The sequence below is a fragment of the Paramormyrops kingsleyae genome, chromosome 14, assembly GCF_048594095.1.
Source record: "Paramormyrops kingsleyae isolate MSU_618 chromosome 14, PKINGS_0.4, whole genome shotgun sequence".
In the NCBI taxonomy this organism is placed as follows: Eukaryota; Metazoa; Chordata; class Actinopteri; order Osteoglossiformes; family Mormyridae; genus Paramormyrops; species Paramormyrops kingsleyae.
Window position 1 is genome coordinate 23,093,191 of NC_132810.1, and position 23,879 is coordinate 23,117,069.

General features: G+C 41.5%; 1 protein-coding gene across 4 annotated transcripts in view; it reads right to left on the reverse strand.

Annotated features, from left to right (window-relative positions):
- Positions 1 to 367: 367 nt before the first annotated feature.
- LOC111833505 (tyrosine-protein phosphatase non-receptor type 14-like) overlaps positions 368 to 23,879 on the reverse strand; it is a 29,002-nt gene continuing 5,490 nt past the window's right edge. For 3 of the 4 annotated variants that reach the window (XM_072698855.1, XM_023791811.2, XM_023791812.2), the window contains 14 exons: positions 20,948 to 21,117; positions 19,101 to 19,198; positions 16,675 to 16,742; positions 14,454 to 14,524; positions 14,098 to 14,185; positions 13,811 to 13,899; positions 12,937 to 13,021; positions 12,610 to 12,692; positions 12,036 to 12,093; positions 11,575 to 11,653; positions 9,925 to 11,258; positions 4,759 to 4,902; positions 4,102 to 4,188; positions 368 to 3,695 (listed from right to left, as the gene is read on the reverse strand). In XM_072698855.1, coding sequence (XP_072554956.1) covers positions 3,468 to 3,695; positions 4,102 to 4,188; positions 4,759 to 4,902; positions 9,925 to 11,258; positions 11,575 to 11,653; positions 12,036 to 12,093; positions 12,610 to 12,692; positions 12,937 to 13,021; positions 13,811 to 13,899; positions 14,098 to 14,185; positions 14,454 to 14,524; positions 16,675 to 16,742; positions 19,101 to 19,198; positions 20,948 to 21,117 — 2,682 coding nt within the window. In that variant the 3' untranslated portion in view covers positions 368 to 3,467. Of the gene's footprint in view, positions 3,696 to 4,101; positions 4,189 to 4,345; positions 4,419 to 4,758; positions 4,903 to 9,924; positions 11,259 to 11,574; positions 11,654 to 12,035; positions 12,094 to 12,609; positions 12,693 to 12,936; positions 13,022 to 13,810; positions 13,900 to 14,097; positions 14,186 to 14,453; positions 14,525 to 16,674; positions 16,743 to 19,100; positions 19,199 to 20,947; positions 21,118 to 23,879 lie in introns of all 4 variants that reach the window. The other variant, XR_002835774.2, reaches the window with a different exon arrangement.

The window sequence follows — 23,879 nt, forward strand, 5'->3', positions numbered from 1 at the left end:
AGAACACTAAACACAGATCATGGAAACATTTCAAGGAAAAAAAATGAATTTAATATGAGAACATTTTCATTCACAGTGATAAAAATACAGGAATTGTAGTTTCTTTGGTATCTTTGGGAATGTTGTCTTTTAAAAAATGAATGTATTATGTGAGAATATTATCATTTAAAATCCCCATTTTGCCCATTTTCAGGAAATTGTAGGGCTATTCAGAATGAGCCTAACACACCACTTCCATTGTAACCATAGCAATGACATTCACTCCCTGCTCCCAGACCATCTGCCAGAAGTCCTGGCATGTGTTTGGCAAAGGCTCCTGTGTGGCAATGTAGTGGCAGTCAAACCCCCCCCCCCCCCCCCCCCCCGCATTACCTGGGCACAGACAGGCCGAGGAATACATAGAGAGAATATCAGCAGAAATGCCTTTGCACAGTCAAATCGCAAGTATTGAAGCTACATTGGTTTTTTAAATTTATTTTTCACTAACAGATGTTAGGTGTACTCAAGGTCTGCAGAGCTGTTTCATAACAGTGCCTCCTTAGTAGTTAACGAGCATGTGCAGATGCCATCTGCTGCAGAGGTTTCAGCTTCTTCTCTAGACTGTCCTCAGCCCATCCGCCAAGTGCACCGGGTCACGGTGACCCCCCGGGACCCAGCGGCATCCGCCTGTGCGTCACGCACCATGGGGCTATAGGCAGAGTCCACAGAGAACAAGCACAGCGCCGTACACGTGGCGGGCTGCTCCTCTGGCACCGCGCCTCGGCCCCAATGCCTTCTTTAGCGACCCGCGGCTCAGAATCTGTGCTTCTCTTTCCTTTGTGTACATCTCATTACATGATTGCTTCTTTTAATCTATGTGATATGATTTTTTTGCATGTATTTATAACAGTGTGGGACAAAAGGAGGGATATGTTTAGAAGCTGTTTCACATTTCAAAGCACAGGGAGAATCTGTCCTCTGTGAGTCAGACCATACCATGGAGAATAATTACCTCAGCTAAGGAGGACAAGGATGTGGGTGGGTTGGTGTATTTAAGAAGGCTTATACCTTTGCTCAATACGTCATTGCTCCTAATGTACCTATTTCCCCCTGCTGTGACTTCAAATGGTTTTTCATTGCATGTTGATGCCATTCTATCATTCCTTCCATTTTCTTCTCGTTTCTTAGTTTTAATGAGTGTGTTCTTATCCTACAATGAAAAACAATCCAAAAATAATATTATTTGGCACTGTGCTCGAGACAAAAAAAAATAAAAAATTCTGATGCAACTCCAATGATTTTGGTGACCATGGAAACATAGAAAGACGATTTCATTGAAAGTAACATCACTATCAATAAACTGCAAGGGAAATGTGCCATTTATTATAGATAACGGTAAGTTATTAAGGTGTTTTTTTTTAATAATACTGGACAGAATGAAAGCACTAATTAAGAAACTGAGTTACGGTATTAAGGTCTGCATCTTCAGGTCTCAGGAGGTAAGCTGCAGGTGCAGCCTCAGGAAATATGCATCTGTGGAAATTTATGTTTTAGAAAAATTTATAATTACATTTCTTGATTTAAAAAGACCTAAGACTTTAGACCTGTATACTGTTACATTTATCAAAATTTTCCTTAATTAGTTTGTTTTTTCAAGTATGTTTTCAACATTGAGATTCAGTTAGGTTTGCTTGCATTCAGTCAAATTATTTGAATCACTAGAGGCTGAAATCATTTTGAAACACCTGCTGGGCTTGTATTAGTGATGCAGAGCATGTCTGCGTGGTCAGCATTTGAGTGAAGTCCCCGAGGTTTGGGATCCTTCTGTTGGCCAGAAACAGTAGTGCACAAAGTATTCAATAAACGTGTTCCTTATTTAAGAGATGTTCAAACAGAACATTTTGCTAACCAGCAAGCTAGCTACGATCTTTTGACTTGTGTTGACTTGCTAACTAACGTTAATGTGATGCATGACTGTAAAGTGATAACATCCCAGTGGCAACAAAAAAATAAAGCCAAAGGTAGGAAGTTTGATTTGCTCGCCAGTTTCTTCACCACAAGCAATAAAATGCACTTAAAAGTACAACAAACATGGTGGCAAGATCCCAAAAAAACTTGAAAGTACAACAAACATGGTGGCATGGTGGGGCCCCCGAAGTGACTTTCTTGAGTGGGGCCCCCGAAACAACAAACCCACCCCTGTGTGTGGTGTAAAATTTGTGAAACATGCACCATTTCCCTTTTCACTGTAGTAAACACGTGTAACCCGGGTTTAGCCCAGCTTATTCAAACCATGGTCTGTTCCTTTAAGTTAACAGGAGCGTGCTCCATAGCGTAGTCTGTGAGGGGACATACAGGCCATGCGGACGTGCAGTGCTGCATAGCTGGGCTAGAATTGCTAAGTCGCTCTGTGACTGGAGGAGATACTAGTCTGTTGGGTTCCCCCTCACACAGTAGGTGAGAGGGTGGGTCTGTGGGTGGCGAACAGCTCCCTGAGGGAGAGACAGGGTTAAGCAGCCAGAGAGTGGAGAAGGGAAGGAGCCACGCTGAGCTTGCCTGGCTGTTCTTCAGTAGTTACTGGGGACTGCGTTAGTAGGAGTCTATCCTGCCGTTAGGTAAAGGAGGGGCGATGCGCTTGGCGAGTGCGACTCCAGAAGAGACGCCAGGTTATTGAAGTTACACTGATGCTAGCGCGCATAGCGCGGCTAAATAGTTATTGCGCAGTTTTCTTTTTCCATTTTGTTTTTTGGTTTGGAGGAACTGTAATAGTTAGGAGTATTTATGGTTTGTGTTCCAAAAGCTCCGGCATAAAGGGGGAGGGTTTGAGATCTATATGAGTCACTGACGTGGGGATAGCAAGTGTTTCTCCGAAGGCCTGCAGCAACCGATACGCCATTTTACCAAATAGCACTGCATGGCTACTGGAAGAGCCCGCAGTTCCTCCGGCAACGCTGGATTGCTGCGGTACGGATTCACTGGACGTGTGACTTTCCAAGCTTCACTGGGGTTTTGTGAGTACGAGACTGTTGGATGCCCATTAGGGGTGAAGTAAAGCGCGCCAACACTATTGAGCGGTATTAATACCTTGGGAGGGGTATTTAACTGCGTAGCACGGGTTGATATTGCTCGATTGTAGGTGCTTGCACCGGTATCGGTAAATAGGCCTTTGGCCGAAATTTTTTTCCGATTTTTTTGGTGAGCTGACCCTGCAGACGTATCTTCCTCTGTTTTCATTTAAGATGCAGTGAATAGAATTGCAGCCGCTTTTGAGTTAAGTTGTTTATACCTTTCTGCGCAATTTGGCCTTGCCGGGAGCTCATTGTTTTTTTGGGTCAATAAAATTGGTTGTTTAATTGAAGTAGTACTAACTCTGTGCTACTCATTATTACCCTAACGTCCATTTACGTTTTAGAACTCAGGCAGGCCTGGTGGGGAGGGGCCAACACCAAAGAAGAGCTACACACACATCAGAGTTCTAAAAGCTCCTGTCAAACTTTGATGTGCAAAGCACTGATGTAGCCACCCCTCTCATCACTGCTGCGAAGCAGCCCTATGTGGTCGTTCCCATATGGAACTATGCGCAGGAACTGACTCCGCTGAGCATTGCCCGATAGCAATGCCGTGATGGCCACCCTGTCGGCAGCCTTCTCCTGGATCTGATCAAGAGATTCTGCGGTGACCAGCTCCTCCTCCAGTCTCCTCTCCATGAACCGACACTGTTGTGCGCAGGGGAGCAACATGCAAAATTCCAGATCTTAGCGATTAGCCTATTGCTATGTACAGCATGCATTTTAATAAATTTTCTGCAGCAATGATAACCAGTTTAACTGGATTAATTGGTATTAACCTGTGAAGAATATAATCAAATCTTCCTCGGAAGTTCTTTTATAGCAGCCTTTAAAACTACATCCTAAAATAATAATGCTTTCCTGGCTCTGTGATTAGCACCTGCTGTCTCACATCTCCATGGTTGGGGGTTCTGCTTTTTGCTAACTAATTAGTACTAACTAATGTTCTTCCTCTCCTCTAGGTACCCTGTTTCTCCCTGCAGTCCAACGACATGCAGTTAGACTAACTGTTAGACTAATTTCCCAATGTGTATGACTGCATGTGTGTACGTACCCTGTGATAGACTGGCATTCCATCCAGACTGTACCCCAGCCTTGTGCCCTGTGCTGCCTGGGATTGGCTCCAGGCCCCCCTGTGACCCTGAATAGGATAAGAAATTAGAAGATGGATGGGTGCAATCCTTACACAAGCTTCATTAATTATGTTATTTATATATGCACCTACAGATACTGTTTTACACCAGCAGTTAACTCAGAGTTAGTGTAAACTGAGATCAACACTACTGAGGTTATTTCACCTTGTTTGCCAAGTGACTTCAGTTCCATTTCTCATTTAAACTGGAATGGCATCAAGGTTCCCATTTGTCAGTTCTTGTAAACATCAAGAATGTTAGTCATCTGTATTGTGCCATTTGGTACAATAAGAGCTTCAATACATGCATACTTGCATAAATACAAAAGTAAGGCTTCTTCAGTAATGATAAAAGACCTGGCATCAATCCCTACTGATATCATCAATATTTTCAAAGAGGAAAAAAACATAGTCTATATATGTAAATATAGCAACTGTGTCAGTATGTTTAATCGTGTCATTTCATTTTAGGAAATGATGGATGTGACACCACCTTGCACATGACTAATAGTATTGTTGCTTTTGCATGAATAGTGCATTGTGATTTCACAATTCACAGCTAGAGTGTCGCGGTCTTACCGGCTCGTCTATGAATGACACAGGAACAGGGTCAGCATGCTGGTTCTCAGAGCCTGGCAAGCCGGCTGCATAGAAGCAATTCTGGGATGCCATCCTCAAAGGCCTGTTCAGAGAGTCCATCTCCATTTTTTGCTTTTCCCGCGTCTGAATGAAAAAGGAAAAGGAACATAGTCACTGTAGTGAGCCACAAAATATCTTTTTTCCAAACTATGGAGTAGTGCCAGAATCTCATGTATTTTTTAATACTCAAAAATGTCATATATTAAATCAACGTTTTCCAACCCAACCCAGTCTTCGGAGACTATGTTTTTGCTCCCTCCCAGCTCCCTGCCAGACAGTCCACATTTTAGCTCCTTCCCAGCTCCCTGCCAGACAGTCCACATTTTAGCTTTTTCCCAGTTCCCTGCCAGCAGTCCACATTTTAGCTCCTTCCCCGCTCCCTGCCAGACAGTCCACATTTTAGCTTTTTCCCAGTTCCCTGCCAGCAGTCCACATTTTAGCTCCTTCCCAGCTCCCTGCCAGACAGTCCACATTTCAGCTCCTTCCCCGCTCCCTGCCAGACAGTCCACATTTTAGCTCCCTGCCAAACAGGAAGGCTGGAGAATCAGCAGTCCTCAGACCATTGTCTGTTAAATAAAGACCTGTGCCAGGGCCATGGGCAGGATTTTTTAAATACAGTGGTATCTCAGTACTCAAAATCATTAGAACTCAAATTTCTTAAAAGTCGAACCAACCAGTTTGAAAAAAATTTACCTAGAACTCGATCTGAATCTCAGAAGTTGAATCGTGAACACCAATCTAAGATAACTAAGATTACGTGTGGGGAAATGAGTCACGCGGCACGTCTCTCAGTGGAAACAAAGGGTAATGCTTCAGTCTCAGCCTTGCATTCGCTATGATAACATCATTTGTTAGTTGCTTTTTTTATTGAGAATATCAGACAATACACTGTACTTTATATCATTTTGGTAGCCATTGTTCACCAAAAAGTTACGGAATAGTTGTACAAATGTTACAAAAAGTTTTAGGTTTCATTTACGAACAAATTAACGAATACAGAGTAATAATAAAAATAAACAATGGACCGCATGGCATAGACTAGTGTTGGGGCATAGCTTGGGGTAGTGTTGGGGTACATTCTTTATCGTTTTGGAAGCCATTAAGAAAAAAATGTTACGCACAGCTTACAGTGTTGGCGCAGTGTTTGCGAGAAATTGCGAAAATGTGTTTAGTATATGCTCTTCTTGTTTTATCCTGTTCATTTTTGTGTTTAAAAGCTTATTTCTTATGGGGAAATTTTGATCAGAACTCAAACTTTTTAGGATTCGAACCCGAGTTCTGAACGGATTAAGTTCGAGTTCTGAGGTACCACTGTACCAAGGTCAAAAGTGTTAGCCCTTCCTAGGGGGGTTTGGGGGCATGTTACTCCAAGAAAACCTTTTAAGACTACAGTATAAATTTTGAATTTTTAATTTGTGTCTATGCTTCGATCTGACTGCACTGACATCTGATCTCTCGGTCAGGCTTGTTCTCAACATCATTCAATAAAATATCCCTTTAAAAAAATGCAGAAAAAATACCAAAGGCATGATCTTGGAGTCCTCAATGATATATACGGGCATGACCCGTGTGTTGATTATGTTAATCATGAAAACTTGTGCCACACAAATAAATCCTCATGTAGTGCTGGGCGATAAAACGATCTCGATTTTTATCGATAAAAAATGAGGACGATCACGATGATACACCCAGACTATAAAACTTTATCAACCAAGTTTGCTCCGTTTTAGAGAATGCGCTGAGACAGACAACTCGATCACCGACGATGTAATTTTGCCCATCCTCCCTTAAAGAAGCAATGGGTGTGTTCGACTTGGACTTAGCAGCTGGTCTGCAGCTGACGCGACGTGGAACGTGATCTGCTGGCGGCTGCAGGGGTGGAGTATAAACTGACTGCAGCCAAGTCGGACAACATCTACTCCTTGTAGCCTGCGAGACCTGACTGCAATGGCAGCACTGCCAGAAGGGTGTAGATAAATCTATACAAATATCACCTGCATGCACATTACTTCTTTTACAATAACCAACTCCTGATACAAACTGAAAGCAGTGAATAAAACTATTGGGTATAGTGGCTCTGTGTAAAAAGATAGCTGCCAGGAAAAAGATACATGCATTTAAAGGATTCAAAGTTTTTATTGTCATGTACAGAGTACAATGCAATTCTTACTTGAATGCCTTCTTCAGACTGGACGATTAAACAAATAAAGCAGCGCAACATTGCAGTAACTAACAATAAATAAACCACTAACTTATGTGTACTGTTAGAGCATTTATGTAATTTATTTAAACTTTATTTTACCAGGTAAATGAACTGAAAACCAGTTCTCACTGCTTTTCGGGAGAAATAGCAGATAACGCATTGGAACGTCCTGGGATACAAACGTCATGTGTGTGACTAATGGTGCGTTCGTTTTTCTCTCGGAACTCGGAAATTCCGAGTTGAGTGACATCACGTCCGACAATCTCCCGTTCGAGCTACCCACATCTCGGAACAAACATGGCTGCCTCCATGAACACGTTGCTGTGTGTTGTTGCTTTATATTTTAGCAGATTTGGAGTTTTCCAAATGGAGAAATGGAGATTTTTCCGAGAGACAAACAAGAAACACGAACTAGTCAAACCACATTAAAAGCTTTATAAAATATTTTAGTACATTCATAGCGATATTCTTTTTTCAAACGGCAAACAAACTACAAATAAACCAAGTCGCCATGTTGAAATTACGTCACAGGGGCAACTTGGACAACAAAATCTTTTCCGACTTCAACGTCATAATAGAGGCGTGTTTCCGACGGGAAGTGACGTTATTCATGACGTTTCGTGACATTTTCATCCGAGTTCCGACTTGGAGCGAAATAATCGAATGCACCATAAAATCTTCAGCCAATAAGGGCAAAGTTGTGTCGTCATGGAGGCGGTTCCAGTTTGTGCTGCACGGTCTGTCTCAAGTTATGGAAGGCCAATGGGACCAAAACGTCTTAAAACTTTATGCCTAAAGATGGCCAGAGACGTCAAATTTGCACGCCTTCAGATGTAAAAAATCAACACGTCGATTTTTCACATGCAAAAAATCAACACGTCGATTTTTCACATGCAAAAAATCAACACGTCAATTTTTCACACCTTCAGACGTCAAAAACAGGCGGCATTTTGCAACGTGTGCTGATGTCGACAAAGCGACCCTTTCAAAATAAAAGCACCACCAACTCCTGTCCACAAACGTCCCTTAATTGAGTATTTCCCTCTTTTTAAAATATCCATTCATTATCCATTCATACATGCACACTGAACATGAAAAACATGGATATACTGGCTTTTTTTGCATACAAACTATCTGCTGTCACACACCTGCCTCAAGGACTTTTGTCCATTAGACAAACAATTGCACATACTTGTAACTTCCATCCAGTGACTACATTCAACATATTTATTCAGCTATCCCAGCACTGCGGGTATTTAATGGTGTCTATATTGAAGTCTTATTATCTATGTATAAATGGCTTTATACATACAAGTTGTTGAGACCTGCGCGAACGAAGGAGCAGGGAGTGGAGAATCAGATTAAGGAAGCCGTGAATACGGGTAAACAGGGTTTTATTAAAGCAGCACAGGACGAATGTTAATGACAGACCTGGGGAAAACGGACTCAGTCGCAGACTAAATACACAGGACAAGGCGAAAATAACAGGCAACAGGTGATCACAATCAGGAATTAACACGAGGTAAGGAGGGGGCGTGGCACACACGAGGATCGTACAAGTCACCAAACACAAGGACAGATCATAAGATATTAGTTATTATTATTATTTTAATTCTTGTAATATACAGCTGTTACTTTTTCTCATCATTCGTCGTCCCACAGACATTATTTTAAAGTGAGTAAACATGAAAATGTTGTAGCAAAAATTACTGCATTTTAAAAAATTTACATGTTAAAATGATGGCAGCATATTGTGCCTCTGACTACCATTTCGGGCATCAGTGAAAATGGTCGATTGTGCAGAAAAACTGCAACACGCAAATACATCATCCATGCAATGTCTGATCAGCTCCCCTGATGAAGAAATCTGTCACATTAGTGCTTCATTCATCGAAATCGTTATCGGCATTTTACGTTATTCTAGGCTCGTTTTCACTTTAAGTTGTACATTTGAAGTTGTAAAACCAACATAATAAAGGCAGAATCACCTTGTGCTCTAATTTTAATAATCGAAAAGAGGAAATACGTTAAGTGTATGTCCTCATTTAAAAAGAGAGAAATTCTACCTGTTTTTGACGTCTGAAGGTGTAAAAAAGTATGTCTTTAGGCGTGAAAAATCGACATGTTGATTTTTTGCATGTGAAAAATCAACGTGCTGATTTTTTTACGTCTAAAGGCGTGCAAATTTGACGTCTCTAGCCGTTAATATTTGACGTCTTTAGGCGTGAAGTTTTAAGACGTTTTGGCCCCGTTGGCCTTCCATATTAAGTCGTCTTGCTCTCGCGAGGATTTTGTACCATGTGACATTGTGACGCGTGGTGACGTTTTGCAGCGCCGGACAAAAAAGTCTAACCATGATTTGGCATTTTTATGAATAAGTGTTTTTTGTTTGGTTTAGATACTTTTCTACCTCATAATTTTTAAAAGTTTTTAAGAGACCAAGAATAGAGGAAGATACTTGTTGCTGTCCTGCTTTATTTTATGTTTGCCCTTTAACATATTTGCAATATTATACAGTTTTGCACATTGTTACATTATTATATGGTTTTGTTCATTTGAGCTATATTTCTTTAAATACTTGAAAATCAATAACCTTATATAATTTTAAGGGAATTTTGTATGTAAACAGTAAAATTTGTTTGGAAAATAAGTATTTGTTTACTAATATTGTTTATTTCAATGTATTCATTTTATTTGTCAGAATAGGGTTATTTTTATTATTATTTTGATTATTACATTATTACATGGAACAGCATTGTAAAACTATAACATTGATAATTATCAATATTGGTCAATACAGGAAAAAATATCGTGATTTTTTTTGCCATATCGCCCAGCTCTATCCTCATGAAACAGTCTTTTGAGACCTTAGATTTTATCATGATAACATGGGTCACCCTTACCCTTTGCATAATCTCCCGCTCCACAATGCTGTCCTGAATGGAGAACATCTCTGAGACAGGCCTCTCTTTGCCCACCTTCTTCTTGACCCTCTCCTTTAAGCTCGCCAGGTTCGGCTCCGAGACGGACGGCCCAAGCGTGGATCCTATGAGCTGGGTTTCTGAGCGCATCAGATCACCGACTCGGTTCTGGCCTTCACTCTTATGTACCACAGCCTCGTTACTGGTGACCCTCCCAAGCCCTGGATACTCAGGTGGGGGCTTGTTTGGGATTCTGGCAAGAGCTGCCCTCAGCTGTGGACTGATGGATCGCTGCCTGAATCTCAGAGCCTGAAGACCAGGGTCAAGTATCTCCTCCTCTTCACTCCCGCTACTGTGGATGAGTACGGTGGCGTTAGACGGGTTCCTCACATGCTGGTAGGAGAAAACGTTCTCTGTGGGTTTCTGGACAGGCATCTCAGAGGTAAGGGAAGCCAGTTGATCTCTAAGAGTGCTCCTCTGCAGCAGTGGGGCATTGAGTACCTTAAGCGTCATGGCCTCCATCCCCTGCACCATGCTGCTCATGACTTCCAGGCTTTGGCAGTGCTTGAAGGCCACCTGGTGCTGTGTAGCTCTCAAGCTTTCCTTGGGAGGGTGGTGGACTATGGTAGATCTGTCTGGGTGGAAGTTCTTTACAGACGGCTGCACCTTTCTCGAGACCAGCTCTGGGCTGCTGCCTCCCGTACGCCTGAGATGGGGACTCATCAAGTCGGGGGAGCTTGCGGCAGGGCGGAAGCAGGGGTAAGAGGGCAGCGGGCCAGACAGGGGGCCTCTTGGCACGTGGGTGGTGCTATTGCACTGTGTACTCTGTGGTCTTACGTGGGCCAGTTCTGGGGTGCTCACTGTCTGCACGATGGTGCTGCCCTCAGCTGGATTAGTTGTGTAACTACGCCCAAGGTTCTCATGGGTAGCCGTAGTCACAGGCATGCTGTATCTAACCTGAGGGTTATGAGAACTGGGGTATGGGGCGACCCGTTCCCTCATCTCTGGCTGGCCGTACAGGGACTGGCCATGGCGAGCCTTGGCCGCCACAATCAGCTTCTGCTGCATGACGCTCTCGTAGTCGGGGGTGTGGCGGTAAGAAGGTGCGGTGCCTGGGTGGCGGCGGCTAAGGGAGTATTCAGGAGGTGAGATGTCGATGCTCTGGACGCTGAGGGTGGAGGATACCGGGGAGGTTTGGATGATGGTCTGCGAGCGGCTGAGGGAGGTCGTACTGGGCGCGCTGTACAAGCTGCCATCATGAGTCATGCCATTCAGAAAGTTGGACTCGGATTCATAATAGGGACCATCAGTACTGTCTTTTAGAGAGACAGAAGAAGATCAAAAGGCCATGTACAATTATTACACATTTAAATAGCCAATAGGCCTATGAAGAATACAAACATTTATTTTTCCCTCCGAATAATCTTGTACCAATTTTCTTTTGCTAACAACGTTACGTCATAAGCTGTTCTGGAAGGTCACAATAAGTAAATCACCCAAATAAAGAAAATTAAACTTTTAATTATCAGAACATTTATCGCCTCTTAAAAATAAACGTGGTGGGTAGACACCTTTTCTGGCGCCCAAGAGAATCACTTTACAATAAAATAAGGCGTTCAATGTTGTCGGTACCCTGAGAACTCGGAGGGTCTTGGTAAAATCCCCCGCACTGAGAATGCCGAGGCTGGACCATGTAGGATGGAGGTCTTGCCTGACCAGGACAGAAAAAAGGTAAAACCTCTTCAATTAGCAGTTCACCCCTTCAGAGCATGTTAACCACGACTTCAGCAATGACACAAAATTATACAGAGACAAACAATGGTTTGTTTGTTTTTTACTGTCTGCAAAAACTGGTCACTAAGAATATGGTATCCATACTATATAAAGCCTATGAGTCTTCGGATCATGCAGTAACTACAGTAATAGTCTTTTTTTTTCTTGCAAGAACAATGTCACATTACTGCTTCTCTCTCCTTTGACTCTGAATCCCATTACACACTAACTAACATGCAGCATATTAGTTTAATAATAAGCATCTTAAAAGCCCCCGCACCAGAGATTTGATAAGATGGTCAGTAATCTCAGTGTCTCACCATAGTGGACCAATCGCATATGGTACGTTTCCGGATCTGCAGCGGTGAGCGTGATAAGCTGCAAGAATGAGAGGCCACCAGGTGAGTCTCGGCAAGGAAAAACAGCATACGCAAACAATTCATATGTCATTCCCAAATACAAATAACCAGGAGTCTAGCATGAACTTTTCTGAAGAGAGATGCTACAGAATGTCAATGAAGGGGTGTTAGCTAGACGACCCTAAAGAGATGGTACGTGTTAAAACATTTAACCTCACTTTGCTTTAGATAAGCCATGCTTGGGAATTGTCTGAGGTCAAAAAATGTTTCAAATTACAGTCGGCGGTAAAGTAACAAAGATATAAATGGAAGAATAAAGTTAAAAGCCCCCCCCCCATGAGGCTGGAAGATGAAACATTCAGGCAAAGCCTGAAGATGTGTATTCTCCTCACGTCTCCACAGGGGGCAGCGTGACCCACAAACTTGCATTAGGCTTACAAACTTAAAATATCCCTGGCATCAAAAACACACTTTAAATTGACACAATAACCCGCGATTGTTGCACTCAGGAATGGTCAGTAAGAAAACATCTTACTTTAAACTTATTTTGTTCTGCTCATAGAATTTATGCTTGGCGGTGAACAGTCTTGCAATGTATTTGGAGTTTTCCATATCATCCTAAAAGCAAAATTAAAACTATGATTAATTTCAAAACTGCAGAAGACTATTATTCTTTTTTTGTTTATGAAATATTTTTTAGAATCAACAGCAGCTGAATAATGAGAATTCACAACACACAGTAGTCCTTGTGTGTCCTTAACATAATTAAGAAATAATATATTCACAAATGTTAGCGTCATAATAATGAGTGACATTTTTTGCGTGCAGCAAGCCCATTGTATTCATCACCGCAAACACTCACCGTGTGGAACGTAATGGTAACATTTTTGCTTATCTCCATGGTGACCGTGGACCTGTTGCGTGAGATGGACTTGATGTCATTCCATCTGAAAACGAGAAAATCAGATATTTCTCAGGATAAAAATTTGGAAACTTCTCTAACTACTTATCCCAGTCAGGGTCATGGGAAGTCTCAGGCAGATCAACACACAAGGCTAAGCTACGCCCTAGACAGGATGCCAGTCTATCATAGGGTACATTATGGGCAGACACGCTTTAATGCACGGGTTTACATGGGCAGAAGCCCAGGGGCCTCCACTAATAAGCCTAAAGTAACCTAGTTTAATTAAATTTTGAGTGTATTTATTTGCCAGTGAGTGATTCAATCAAACCACTGAAGCACACCACCCCCCAGTCAACAGTTTTTGCCACCCCCAGAACAGGCTGAAATTGGCTGGTGAAGTTTGTTTTTGGGGGGGGGGGGTGTGATTTGAAAACTGAAATGAACTGATCTATGCAAATCCACACACACACACACACACACAGCATGGAGGTGAGATTCAGAGCTTCAAAAGCTGGAGGCGTTTGGTGACAGTGTTACCCACTGAGCCACATATATAACCATGATGCAATTCTTTATTATTATTTTGTTATCACCTTTCAAACACAAAAATTAAAGCATGGCGATTCTAAGACAGCTTCAAATTATAAATAATCCCCATTTTTTTTTCTTTCAGAAAGGAAACGCGCAGAGTCACATGACATCTGACACATCTTACAGTTACTTTTGCTGCTGCTTCGTTTATTTGTGAAAATTTTGCCGCTTGCATTTTATAACTCTGATATACGACATCATATGATATGGTACAACTTCATCAATAACTATATCAACAGACCTGTGTAGCATCAACGATCTTCCATCTTTGCTCTTAACAAACACACCAATGAAGGAGACACATAGGTAAATGAAATTGGTGTAGCTGTCCTGAAAAAACAAAAGGAGGTGATTTCAAAGGGAGAATATGAAAACAGAACAGTCTTAGCTTTAACTTCCTGTCATGGGCATAGACATTCAAATCAAGAGCTGTTGCCAGCAGGGGTGTGGTCATACATCAGAAGAAAGTGGATGTAGAAAGGGGGCCCAATCAGGCATTACTTCCTGTTTGTATCTCGCTCACATTACCTTGACAGCAAACCTTTCCTGCCCAAAGCCGTCAAGTTTTTCCACTTCCTTAACATACAGAAATGCTGCTTCAGTAGGGGTCAATCCACTTGAGGGGAGAAAAAGATATATAAAAAAGAATTTCTTATACAGTCTTGGCAATACAATGTCCTGTATACAACTGATTTGTATTTTTATTATAGTAAAATTTATTCATGTCTTTACATTTCTGGACTAAGGTAAAAATTAGCTCTAGGGATAACTTTATCATGGTCAATGGAACATGCATGGTCTCCATTAAACAAGCAAACAAACTGAGTGGGTGAAATGGTCATTTTTCCATATGTGAGCTTTCAGCATACAGATCAGCAGCTTACCAGTTCTGCTGGTGCTCCTCACTTACTTTCTGGGTCCACTCCTCCAACACATCCCAGACAACAGTCCAATTCTGCACCACACAGACAGAAAAGAGCACATGAAGATTTTCATCTGAACACCATGACTGACTGAAGTCCGCTGGGCTGATAAGAAAGGGAGGAATCTGTATGAGCAAGGCCGGTCCAACCCTGTTCAGGGCCCTAAGCAAAATTTGATTAATCTAGTTGTCAACTTCCAGTTTTGACAGGCTGATCAAATAGGGAGCCCCCTGGTGGCCGCTGGGCCCTAAGGCCACTTATGCCTTGGGCTGGCCCTGCCTACAAATGACCAGCCACACACTTAAGCTCAGGCAAAACCTCAAGCTGAGGCACTGTCAAACACTAAGGAATAAGAAAGGCACTAGGACACGGCGGCGTGTCTACGGGTGGGCTGGGGTCAGCAATGCCCACCCAGAAGAATCTTCTGCTCAAAACTAACCACTGTTATAGCTATACCCTAAAATATTTAAATCCTAAATTTATTTAGAATCCTAGAATTAGTTTTTGCTTTTTAATGGAGTAATGGCCCTGAAGCCCCCTACAAAAATGGGATTCTGTAACTGCAATGCCCCCCCTCCACCCCCCAGAATTAAAATATGCTCTTGTTTACATACTGTATTGAGGAAAAGCTAAATTTTTGTTGTTATCTGCCCAAATAATCCAAATGGCCACCTAAAGATGACATCCTAGTAACACCTCTTCTAGAACACATGCCTGCTAGAACCTGACCGTCTCCCTCCGAATCCCTTATGACACACTCTAGCCATGAGGAAAGCCATATCAGGCTTCAATATTATTGGCTAGGCAGGGCTTAATTGTCATCAATCATGACTAATATGGCAATGGGCATGGAACTTCCTGGTAATTCAAGGCGGTGGGCACAGCTAGCCAAAAAGTTAGCTTCAATATTAATCTGCTAATTCCAAAGTTTAATTCGATAAGGAAACACGCCCCTTTTATGACGTTGAAGTCGGAAGATGTTGGTGCGTTCGATTATTTCTCTCCAAGTCGGAACTCGGATGAAAACGTCACGATACGTCACGAAAAACATCACTTCCCGTCGGAAACACGCCCCTTTTATGACGTTGAAGTCGGATAAGATTTTGTTGCCCGAGTTGCCCTTGTGACGTAATTTCAACATGGCGACTTGGTTTGTTTGTAGTTTATTTACTGTTCGAAAAAAGAATATCGCTATGAATGTACTAAAATATTTTATAAAGCTTTTAATGTGGTTTGACTAGTTCGTGTTTCTTGTTTGTCTCTCGGAAAAATCTAAATTTCTCCATTTTCTTCATTTGTAAAACTCCAAATCTGCTAAAATATAAAGCAACAATACACAGCAACGTGTTCATGGAGGCAGTCATGTTTGTTCCGAGATGTGGGTAGCTCGAACGGGAGATTGTCGGACGTGATGTCACTCAACTCGGAATTTCCGAGTTCCGAGAGAAAAACGAACGCACCATGTTGCCCGAGTTGCCCTTGTGACGTAATTTCAACATGGCGACTTGGTTTGTTTGTAGTTTATTTACTGTTCGAAAAAAGAATATCGCTATGAATGTACTAAAATATTTTATAAAGCTTTTAATGTGGTTTGACTAGTTCGTGTTTCTTGTTTGTCTCTCGGAAAAATCTAAATTTCTCCATTTTCTTCATTTGTAAAACTCCAAATCTGCTAAAATATAAAGCAACAACACACAGCAACGTGTTCATGGAGGCAGCCATGTTTGTTCCGAGATGTGGGTAGCTCGAACGGGAGATTGTCGGACGTGATGTCACTCAACTCGGAATTTCCGAGTTCCGAGAGAAAAACGAACGCACCATTACGCTCCTCGTACTGCGAAGGGTATGCGCATGACCTCACAGCAGGCGGAAGTCACTGTACTCACACCCACTGAGTAGCAAAAAAGACTTAGGGGCAGTGGTAGCGTTCGATTTGAATTCCGCAAAAACACACATGTAAAATGGGAAAGAGCTGTCGTGCGATTGATTGCCAAAAACTAAATAAGTAAGTATAGGACGTGGATCGGTCACGCATGGCCGATTCCCGATCCGTCAAATAGGTCTGGATCGGCGCCGATACCGATCCGAATATCGGTATCGGTGCATCTCTAACATAAACACATGATCACTTTTACAAGAGAATGTGCATTTGAATAACAAGTAATATACTGGATGATCTCACCACTGGAAATAATGTATAATCCCGAAGGTAATCCTGAGACGGGAACTGGTCATAGTCTCCAAAATCAGCTGAATGGAAACAAAAAAAACAGTAAGTGTTTGGACATAAAGTTTCCATAAATGACCTCTTATGAATACATTTCACTCTCAGAAATGGACAATCGAGTTTCTGGCATCAAATATACACATCTTAATGTGTGTATTTGGTCGTCAATGTAAAACCAGTATTCACTGCGTTAGAAACAGAGAACGACATCACATTATGATCTAAATTTAATTTTCAAGTCATTAATCTGTAAGTAGTGCATCCTATTCAGCATGAACCCCCACCCTGTGTACTCCCACCTCCCAACTCTGATTCACAGAGCTCCTTAGCTGAGATAAATGACTATCAACAGTTCATGCATGAAACAGACTTGGTCTTTATGGGGGACTGGCAAGAGACAGGTAGTTATGAGCAAATTTCCCTGAGAAAGTGCATCTAAGACATTGCATTACCCAGCATATTACAATCCCTACTGTGCCTTGACAACAGCTTGTTATGCGAGTATTTTTCAGTCAGCAAGAACATGTGGCTCTTGTCATTATGGAAGGTGAAATGACAGCCCTAAATGTAGGCATCTTCTGGAAAACCAGCTTCACTGACACATATTCAATCTTTCATATGATGGTGGCACCAGCTCCAGAGTTCTGGAGCAAAAACAACACAAGGTCGCCCCCACAAAAGCATCTCTTTGAATCCATCTGAGAGTTAGGGAAGGGTCTTGAGGCTTGTTGTTTACCGGTGATCCAATGTGACATCATTTAACTGCCAAAAAAATTTGGCAAATTTTATTTTTTGCCAAAAATAAGAGAATAAAAAGATATGAGACCTAATCTGTCCGAGGGTCATCATACGAAATGTTAAGGGTGGCACAGTTAGCACAGTGGCCTGACACCTCTGGGACCAGGGTTCGAGGCTCCACCAGTCACCACCTCCAGTCTCAGTGAAGCAAAACGTGCAGAGGCTAATTGGAGTTACCAAATTGTCCATAGGTGTGCATGTGTGAGTGTGCCCTGTGATGGGTGGGCATCCCATCCTGGGTTGTTTCCTGCCATGTGTTAGACCCCCCCACGACCCTGAATAGGACAAGCGTTTTCAGAAAATGGATGGATAAAGTTATAATAAAGGTTTTGGGTAAGGCCGCCCTGGACTAGGACTGTTGTGATGTACGGAATTGTCAAACTGACAGTCTGGTGGTTGAAAAAGTCTGAGCTAAACAAATCATTCAGGGCTCATTTGAACTAATTCCGGGCATCAGCCACGAATGCCCCAGGCTTGTGACATGTCTGATTCAAAACAGACACAGCCTACAATTCTGAGCATTCAAAGTGTTGGTGGTGTGCGACTCAGGACTCCATACCCGTGATCAGAAGATCGCAGATCCAAATCCTACAGAGTAATCATTTCATCGTGTGTCCCAGAGGACCTAATAAATGACTGACCCTACATTCTGACCCCAAGCTTTCTTCTCACCTACTTAAGTGTGTGTGCCAGAAGAGAGCCTGATGGGAAATGCAGAGACTGAACCTCGGTGTAATTCTTTCCAGTATAATGATAATGAGCATTCTGATCTTCTTATTATACTTACCAATGTAATTCAAATATTTAGTTAGTTACAAGAGTATACAGCCAGTTTTAACCAACGTTTTCACCATTTCATTTTACATATTATTCTCTAACTGTGTCTCATTTCCCCTTAACAATATTTGTGGCGATACTGAGTGATTTTGTGAGCCTGCAGAGCCTCAATAATGATGGTCTCCATTAGGGGTGGGCAATATAACCAAAATCTTCTATCACGGTAGAAGCAATTTTCTACCTCGATAACGATATATATCACAATATAGCAATTTGTATCTGGAAATGCATAAATAAAAATTCAAACACAAAGAAACTGTTTTATATAATGTAATTTTATTTAAACTGTGAATTGCAGCATTACTTTAAGTAAAAAAACAACCATACCGTTTACTGCAATGTATTGTACTGCATTTTTTGACTTTGGACATATTCGTTTGGATGCTTGGATTTGAGATGATAGAAAAGGTTTGACGTGTTTCCACCGCTTGCTAAAACAGTGCTCTTGCATACCTTGCAAATCACGTTCGTCTCACTCTTTTCCTATACCCAAACCAATTCCACACCACAGACGATGCACCTTTTTTCTTTACAATCTCCTCGTTGTTGGTTTCGTCACATGTAAGCAAACTCACCGCTGTACCGTCTTCTTCCATTGTCGAAGTGAATGTGTATTGTGTGGTTACCTAACGTGCAACGTCACGTGATCTCAATCGTGATTAAGACAAAATCTCGATCGGTTGACAAAGTTCTACCGGTTAGTTGTGTCTACCGGTATATCGCCCACCCCTAGTCTCCATGCCCACCTTGCAGCACTAGGCCTGCTAGCCTGACAGTTTGCTCGAAACAGCACCTCAGCCTCCCGTCGAGGACGTCGCTCTTCACTTGAAGGTAGTACTGATATCTGAACAGAAACAAAAAAATAAAACAGAAATAAACCAAAGTGGGGGGTGACCTGGATTCGGCATGATGACTTCAAATATGCCTTCAACTTTTTAACAACCTTAAAGACATAATTTTTTTGCCAGTTAATTTTATGACTATTGCAACAATAAAACCCAGTCAGAAAAGGGTAAAAAACACCCAATGCTGTAATTAAGGATTTTATCTGCCCTCCTCCTTTAAAGAAAACACTAATAATTTCACTAGAACATGGTACCGTAGAGACGTGATGTGTCTCATGTTTGAATTACAGTAATAACACTCATCCTTTTTTCTTATGGACACAAAAACTGGTTTTTGAGTGGAGATTTTATGTTTGCGAGATGGTGTGAGGTTCTGTTCTTTCTTAAAACATTGTTATGACAAACGTAACGGTAGACCATGCATTAAGATAGGTGATGTAAACTTCAGAGAATTAGTCCATGTGCTTATTTACACCTTATGTCACTTCCTGTTGGTTGCGTTATGGGCTTAATCTCCACAGAAGAAACACCTGTTATGTGTAACTTGGAGCACTTATTGAAAACTGCTTAGTGACATTGTGAAGTAGCAGCTATGGATTTATAAATAAATGGTCACAGGTTTGCAGTTTCAGTATTACACAATTAGTGCTGTATGATCCATGTAAAATCCATGTAAGAAAAGTAAACAGGATGGAATGGTATATGTGTGGCATATAAAACTCGATGGATCATGATATGGATGTGAGGTGATATCTGTAGCACTCCACCACAAACAAACACTTTCAAAACACTTGGAAAGTAAATGTCACAGAGGTTTTGGCAGGCCGGCGACATCTCCTGTAGCAGCCAGTGACAATGATCGCCCATAATTTTTCGGTAACTGACAAGGGACCGAACTGCTCTTCAAATAAAGCATGACAGAGCAACAGACCAATTTTCTGTCCTGCTGACGTCTCCTTGTGCCCCTGCAGTATTCTGACAGCTCAGACGGAGGATATAACCACACACTGGCTCCTTCTAAGGGACCATAATTACAGTCTCATCACCTGGACCACAGGAGGCTATTTAAGACTATTCAATTTGTAGCAGCCCTTTCATTACAGAACCCTAGCAAAAACTAGGGGCAGAGTGTGGCTCAGTGGGCTAAGCCTCTGTGCCTCGATCCCAGGTTCAGCAGAACAGTCGCATATCCATAGGCCCTTGAGTAATGCCCTTAACTCCCAGCTCCATGGGTGCATAGAGCACAACGCAGGGAAACTCACTGGATGGGATGCCAGTCTATTGCAGGGCACATGCACACTGTGCAACTTAGGGTTACCAGTTCACCGAAGGGCATGTCAGAATACACGTAGGAGCACTGCACATGGAGAGACCATGCACACTACAGACACACACAGAAGAAGGCACGATTTTATTCTCCAAACTTCTAGGTGTAAGACACAATATTCTGCTACTTCACAAATTACTGTTTACGCCTGTTTGCTGATTCAGTCTCAATTCGCATTTCCTCCTGGGTGAGGATTGTTACAAATGCTGCCTGTACCAACTTGTTATTCAGCCACTTTAATACCTCAATTATGACGTTGCATGCCAGAGCTATGTAATTACACAGAGGGAATCATAAAAGGTTTCAGCAACTTAGAATGTGCTACACAGCCATGTATGTTTACTGCTTGGCCATTTAATACGGAACATATTAAACTGAAGCCAAAAGGGTTATATTCGACTGTGGATAAGGTCCGACATACCTGGTGACCTCGTGTTCAAAGTGGGAGATGTTCGGCACGTAGAACATCACACCGAAGTGAAGCAACGGCTCGCTGGCAAATTTATCAAGCTGCTTCTTCAGGGCCTTGTCCAGCTCCACCCATCGCCGGAGGTGAGATTTATTCAGGAACCACAGGCCAAAATACTGTGTCTAGAGGACAAAACGGGAGTAAAATAGTAACTCATCTTTACTCAGTTGGCTTAATGCAACTGGATGAAATTGCCTACATTGTGCAATAAGAAAAAAAATAAATCAATAGCAATTCACTCTAAACAGGCTTTAGAAAGTTCCATTATATGCTCCTTTGGGCATTTTTAAAAATAGAGAAATAATTATTATGACTCATATACTAATTATAATAAATATACATATTTGTGGAATTTTTCACTTTCTCGTGTGTAGCAAACTTGACCAAGCTGTTTTTGGACTGTTTGGGCTGTTTTTGTCTGGCAGGAAAAAAGAAGGTGGATATACTGCACATTATACAGTATACTGGTATTATAAACGTAGCCAAGTAATAACAGTCATCAGGGTTTTTTTTTTTGTTTTTAAAAAAATAAAAAATAAAAAACACTACACTGGTACTATTGTGAATACACAGACAAAACAATAAAGGATTTTACAACATCTGTCACCACCCTAACCCTCCCATCTTGCACTCCCTCCACCCAAACTACTATCGAGAAGAACATCCAGTCTGATCTCAACATTATGTCACCCAAAGACAGACATATCTTTCTTTGCCCAAGGACATAGCAGAAATGGCAGCCTCAGGTGTGGCTCAGCAAGATAAACAGCTCTCACTTTCCCTCAGGTCATGCAGTGTCACGGGGCATCAATTCAGACATGCAACGTGTGCTATGCTTGCTTGAGACTCAAAGTTTGTTCGAAGGCTTTCTTTTTTTAAGCCAAGGCAAACATTTTAATCAAATCTGATCTGATATATATCACAGTACCCAATAACCCTATATCGGATGCGCAATTGGAAAATGGATAGGGGATGTAATTTCATAAATTTTTCTACATAAATACAGTTTACATAGAAATCCATATAGAAAATCCATTCTGGTATGTTGTATTACATAGAGAACCAATTTCAGTTGTTTTCTAGAGGTTTACTCTACATTTTTTCACCCAGAGACATAGCCTCCAGCCATGCAACCTACACAAAGCCCTTCATTTAATTAAAATTATTAAAATTGTAAGGTTTGGAACAGAGCTGATGTATGGCACTGGTATAATAATCACTCTGCAAATAGCCAGTTAAGGCTCCAAGGCGTTCTGAACGCAGTATTCCACTGAAAAATCTGAAGACCGGTTTGGCACATGTCTACACCTGGGAACAATCTACAGAAGGGATTACTCAGTAACTTCTTTCCAAACCTAGAGATCAAAGGTCCTGTTTTAAGTTCTACTGCAGGCTGATGGCTATACCTTCTTAATCATTAGTTAGCAAAGTATACTCACAAAGAACAAGTATCGAAACGTGTGTTCCACATATTTATATGTTCTACTAATGCCTTAAGAAACCAAAATCATAATTCATATTTTGTTTGGTACTTCGAGCTACATGTTTTCATGCTGTTTTACTTTGAGGAAATCACTTCCATTTCCAGTAACTTGGCTGCACTCTTCAGATCATGCTGTAACACGTTTGATTTGTTATTGTGCTGTTACGCTAACATGGTACAATGCTGCATCAAATTTGCAGGTTATTGCAAAACAAGACCAGTATTGATTCTGAAATCAAAATATATACATGTGATTAGCTTTTAAATTCCAAGGTACAACATCATACAAACGAGTAAATGGCTATGCATTATCTGTTCAGGCTTAACATGCTTTAAGAGTTTTTGATTAAAATTATTTTATTTTTAGAGTGTATAAGCACTAACCGAAACCCGTTAAATAATTGGTACGGTTAAGAAATATGGTTTTATAAAGCACCAATTATGAAAGGGAGCATATAAAGTCACTCCGACATAAAATACTACAAGTGTAAACCTACACAACAATGAAAGTAATCACAGCAGTGCCTGGATGTATTGGTGGAACACCTGTAACGCGCTGTGAGAACCAAAGCGTGAACCCAAACCCGTGCACCCCAGGCAAGCTGGTGCAGTTTTAGGTGTTACACAGACGCTTTTCTCATCTCCAAGGCAGGCAATGGGAGGGACAGTGCTTGTCTACACAGGACTTTCAGGTCACTTTGCTCGGGTTAACAGTAAGCAGCAGAGCTCATATCATATAGAGACATTATCTATTCTCATTGAGATGCTGTACTGTCTGAACGCAAGCAGAATAGAGCTCTGAAGGATTGTATTCATTTTAATATATCAGACACAGCACAAAAAAACAATCAAAAAACAACAGGGATCCAGCATCACTGCTGCTTGGACCTGTAATTCAAATATCTAATGTGTCAGTACAGTTATTGTGTCACTCCATATTTAGCCATCTGAGCACTGAGCCACATCCACATATAGAACTGTGGATGAGAATCGAACCGGGAACGCTGGACACAAGTGGCCATTAGGTGACTGCACCACCACATTTTTGGTTGCTGTAGATAGATACAGTACAGAATAAAAAATGACAGTGAAAAATGAAAGATACAAATAGAATTTTTGTAAATAAGTTTAGTAATTTCAAATATAGTATGTATTCCATTAAATGCCCCATATCTGGATAGTTACTATAAAAGAAGCAGGTTATAAATTCTCTGACTGGAGTAGACACACTCCAAAGTGCTAACATCAGTTAGCTCTTTCTCTCCACCACACAGGGCTACAGACTGCATGGAGAGTTGGAACATGCTTGGAATGAATCGATATGAGATTTCCAGTGTACCTTTTGGGTCACACCTCCCATGTGACAAAATTAGCCAATGAGCACTCCAGGCAGCTAATTAT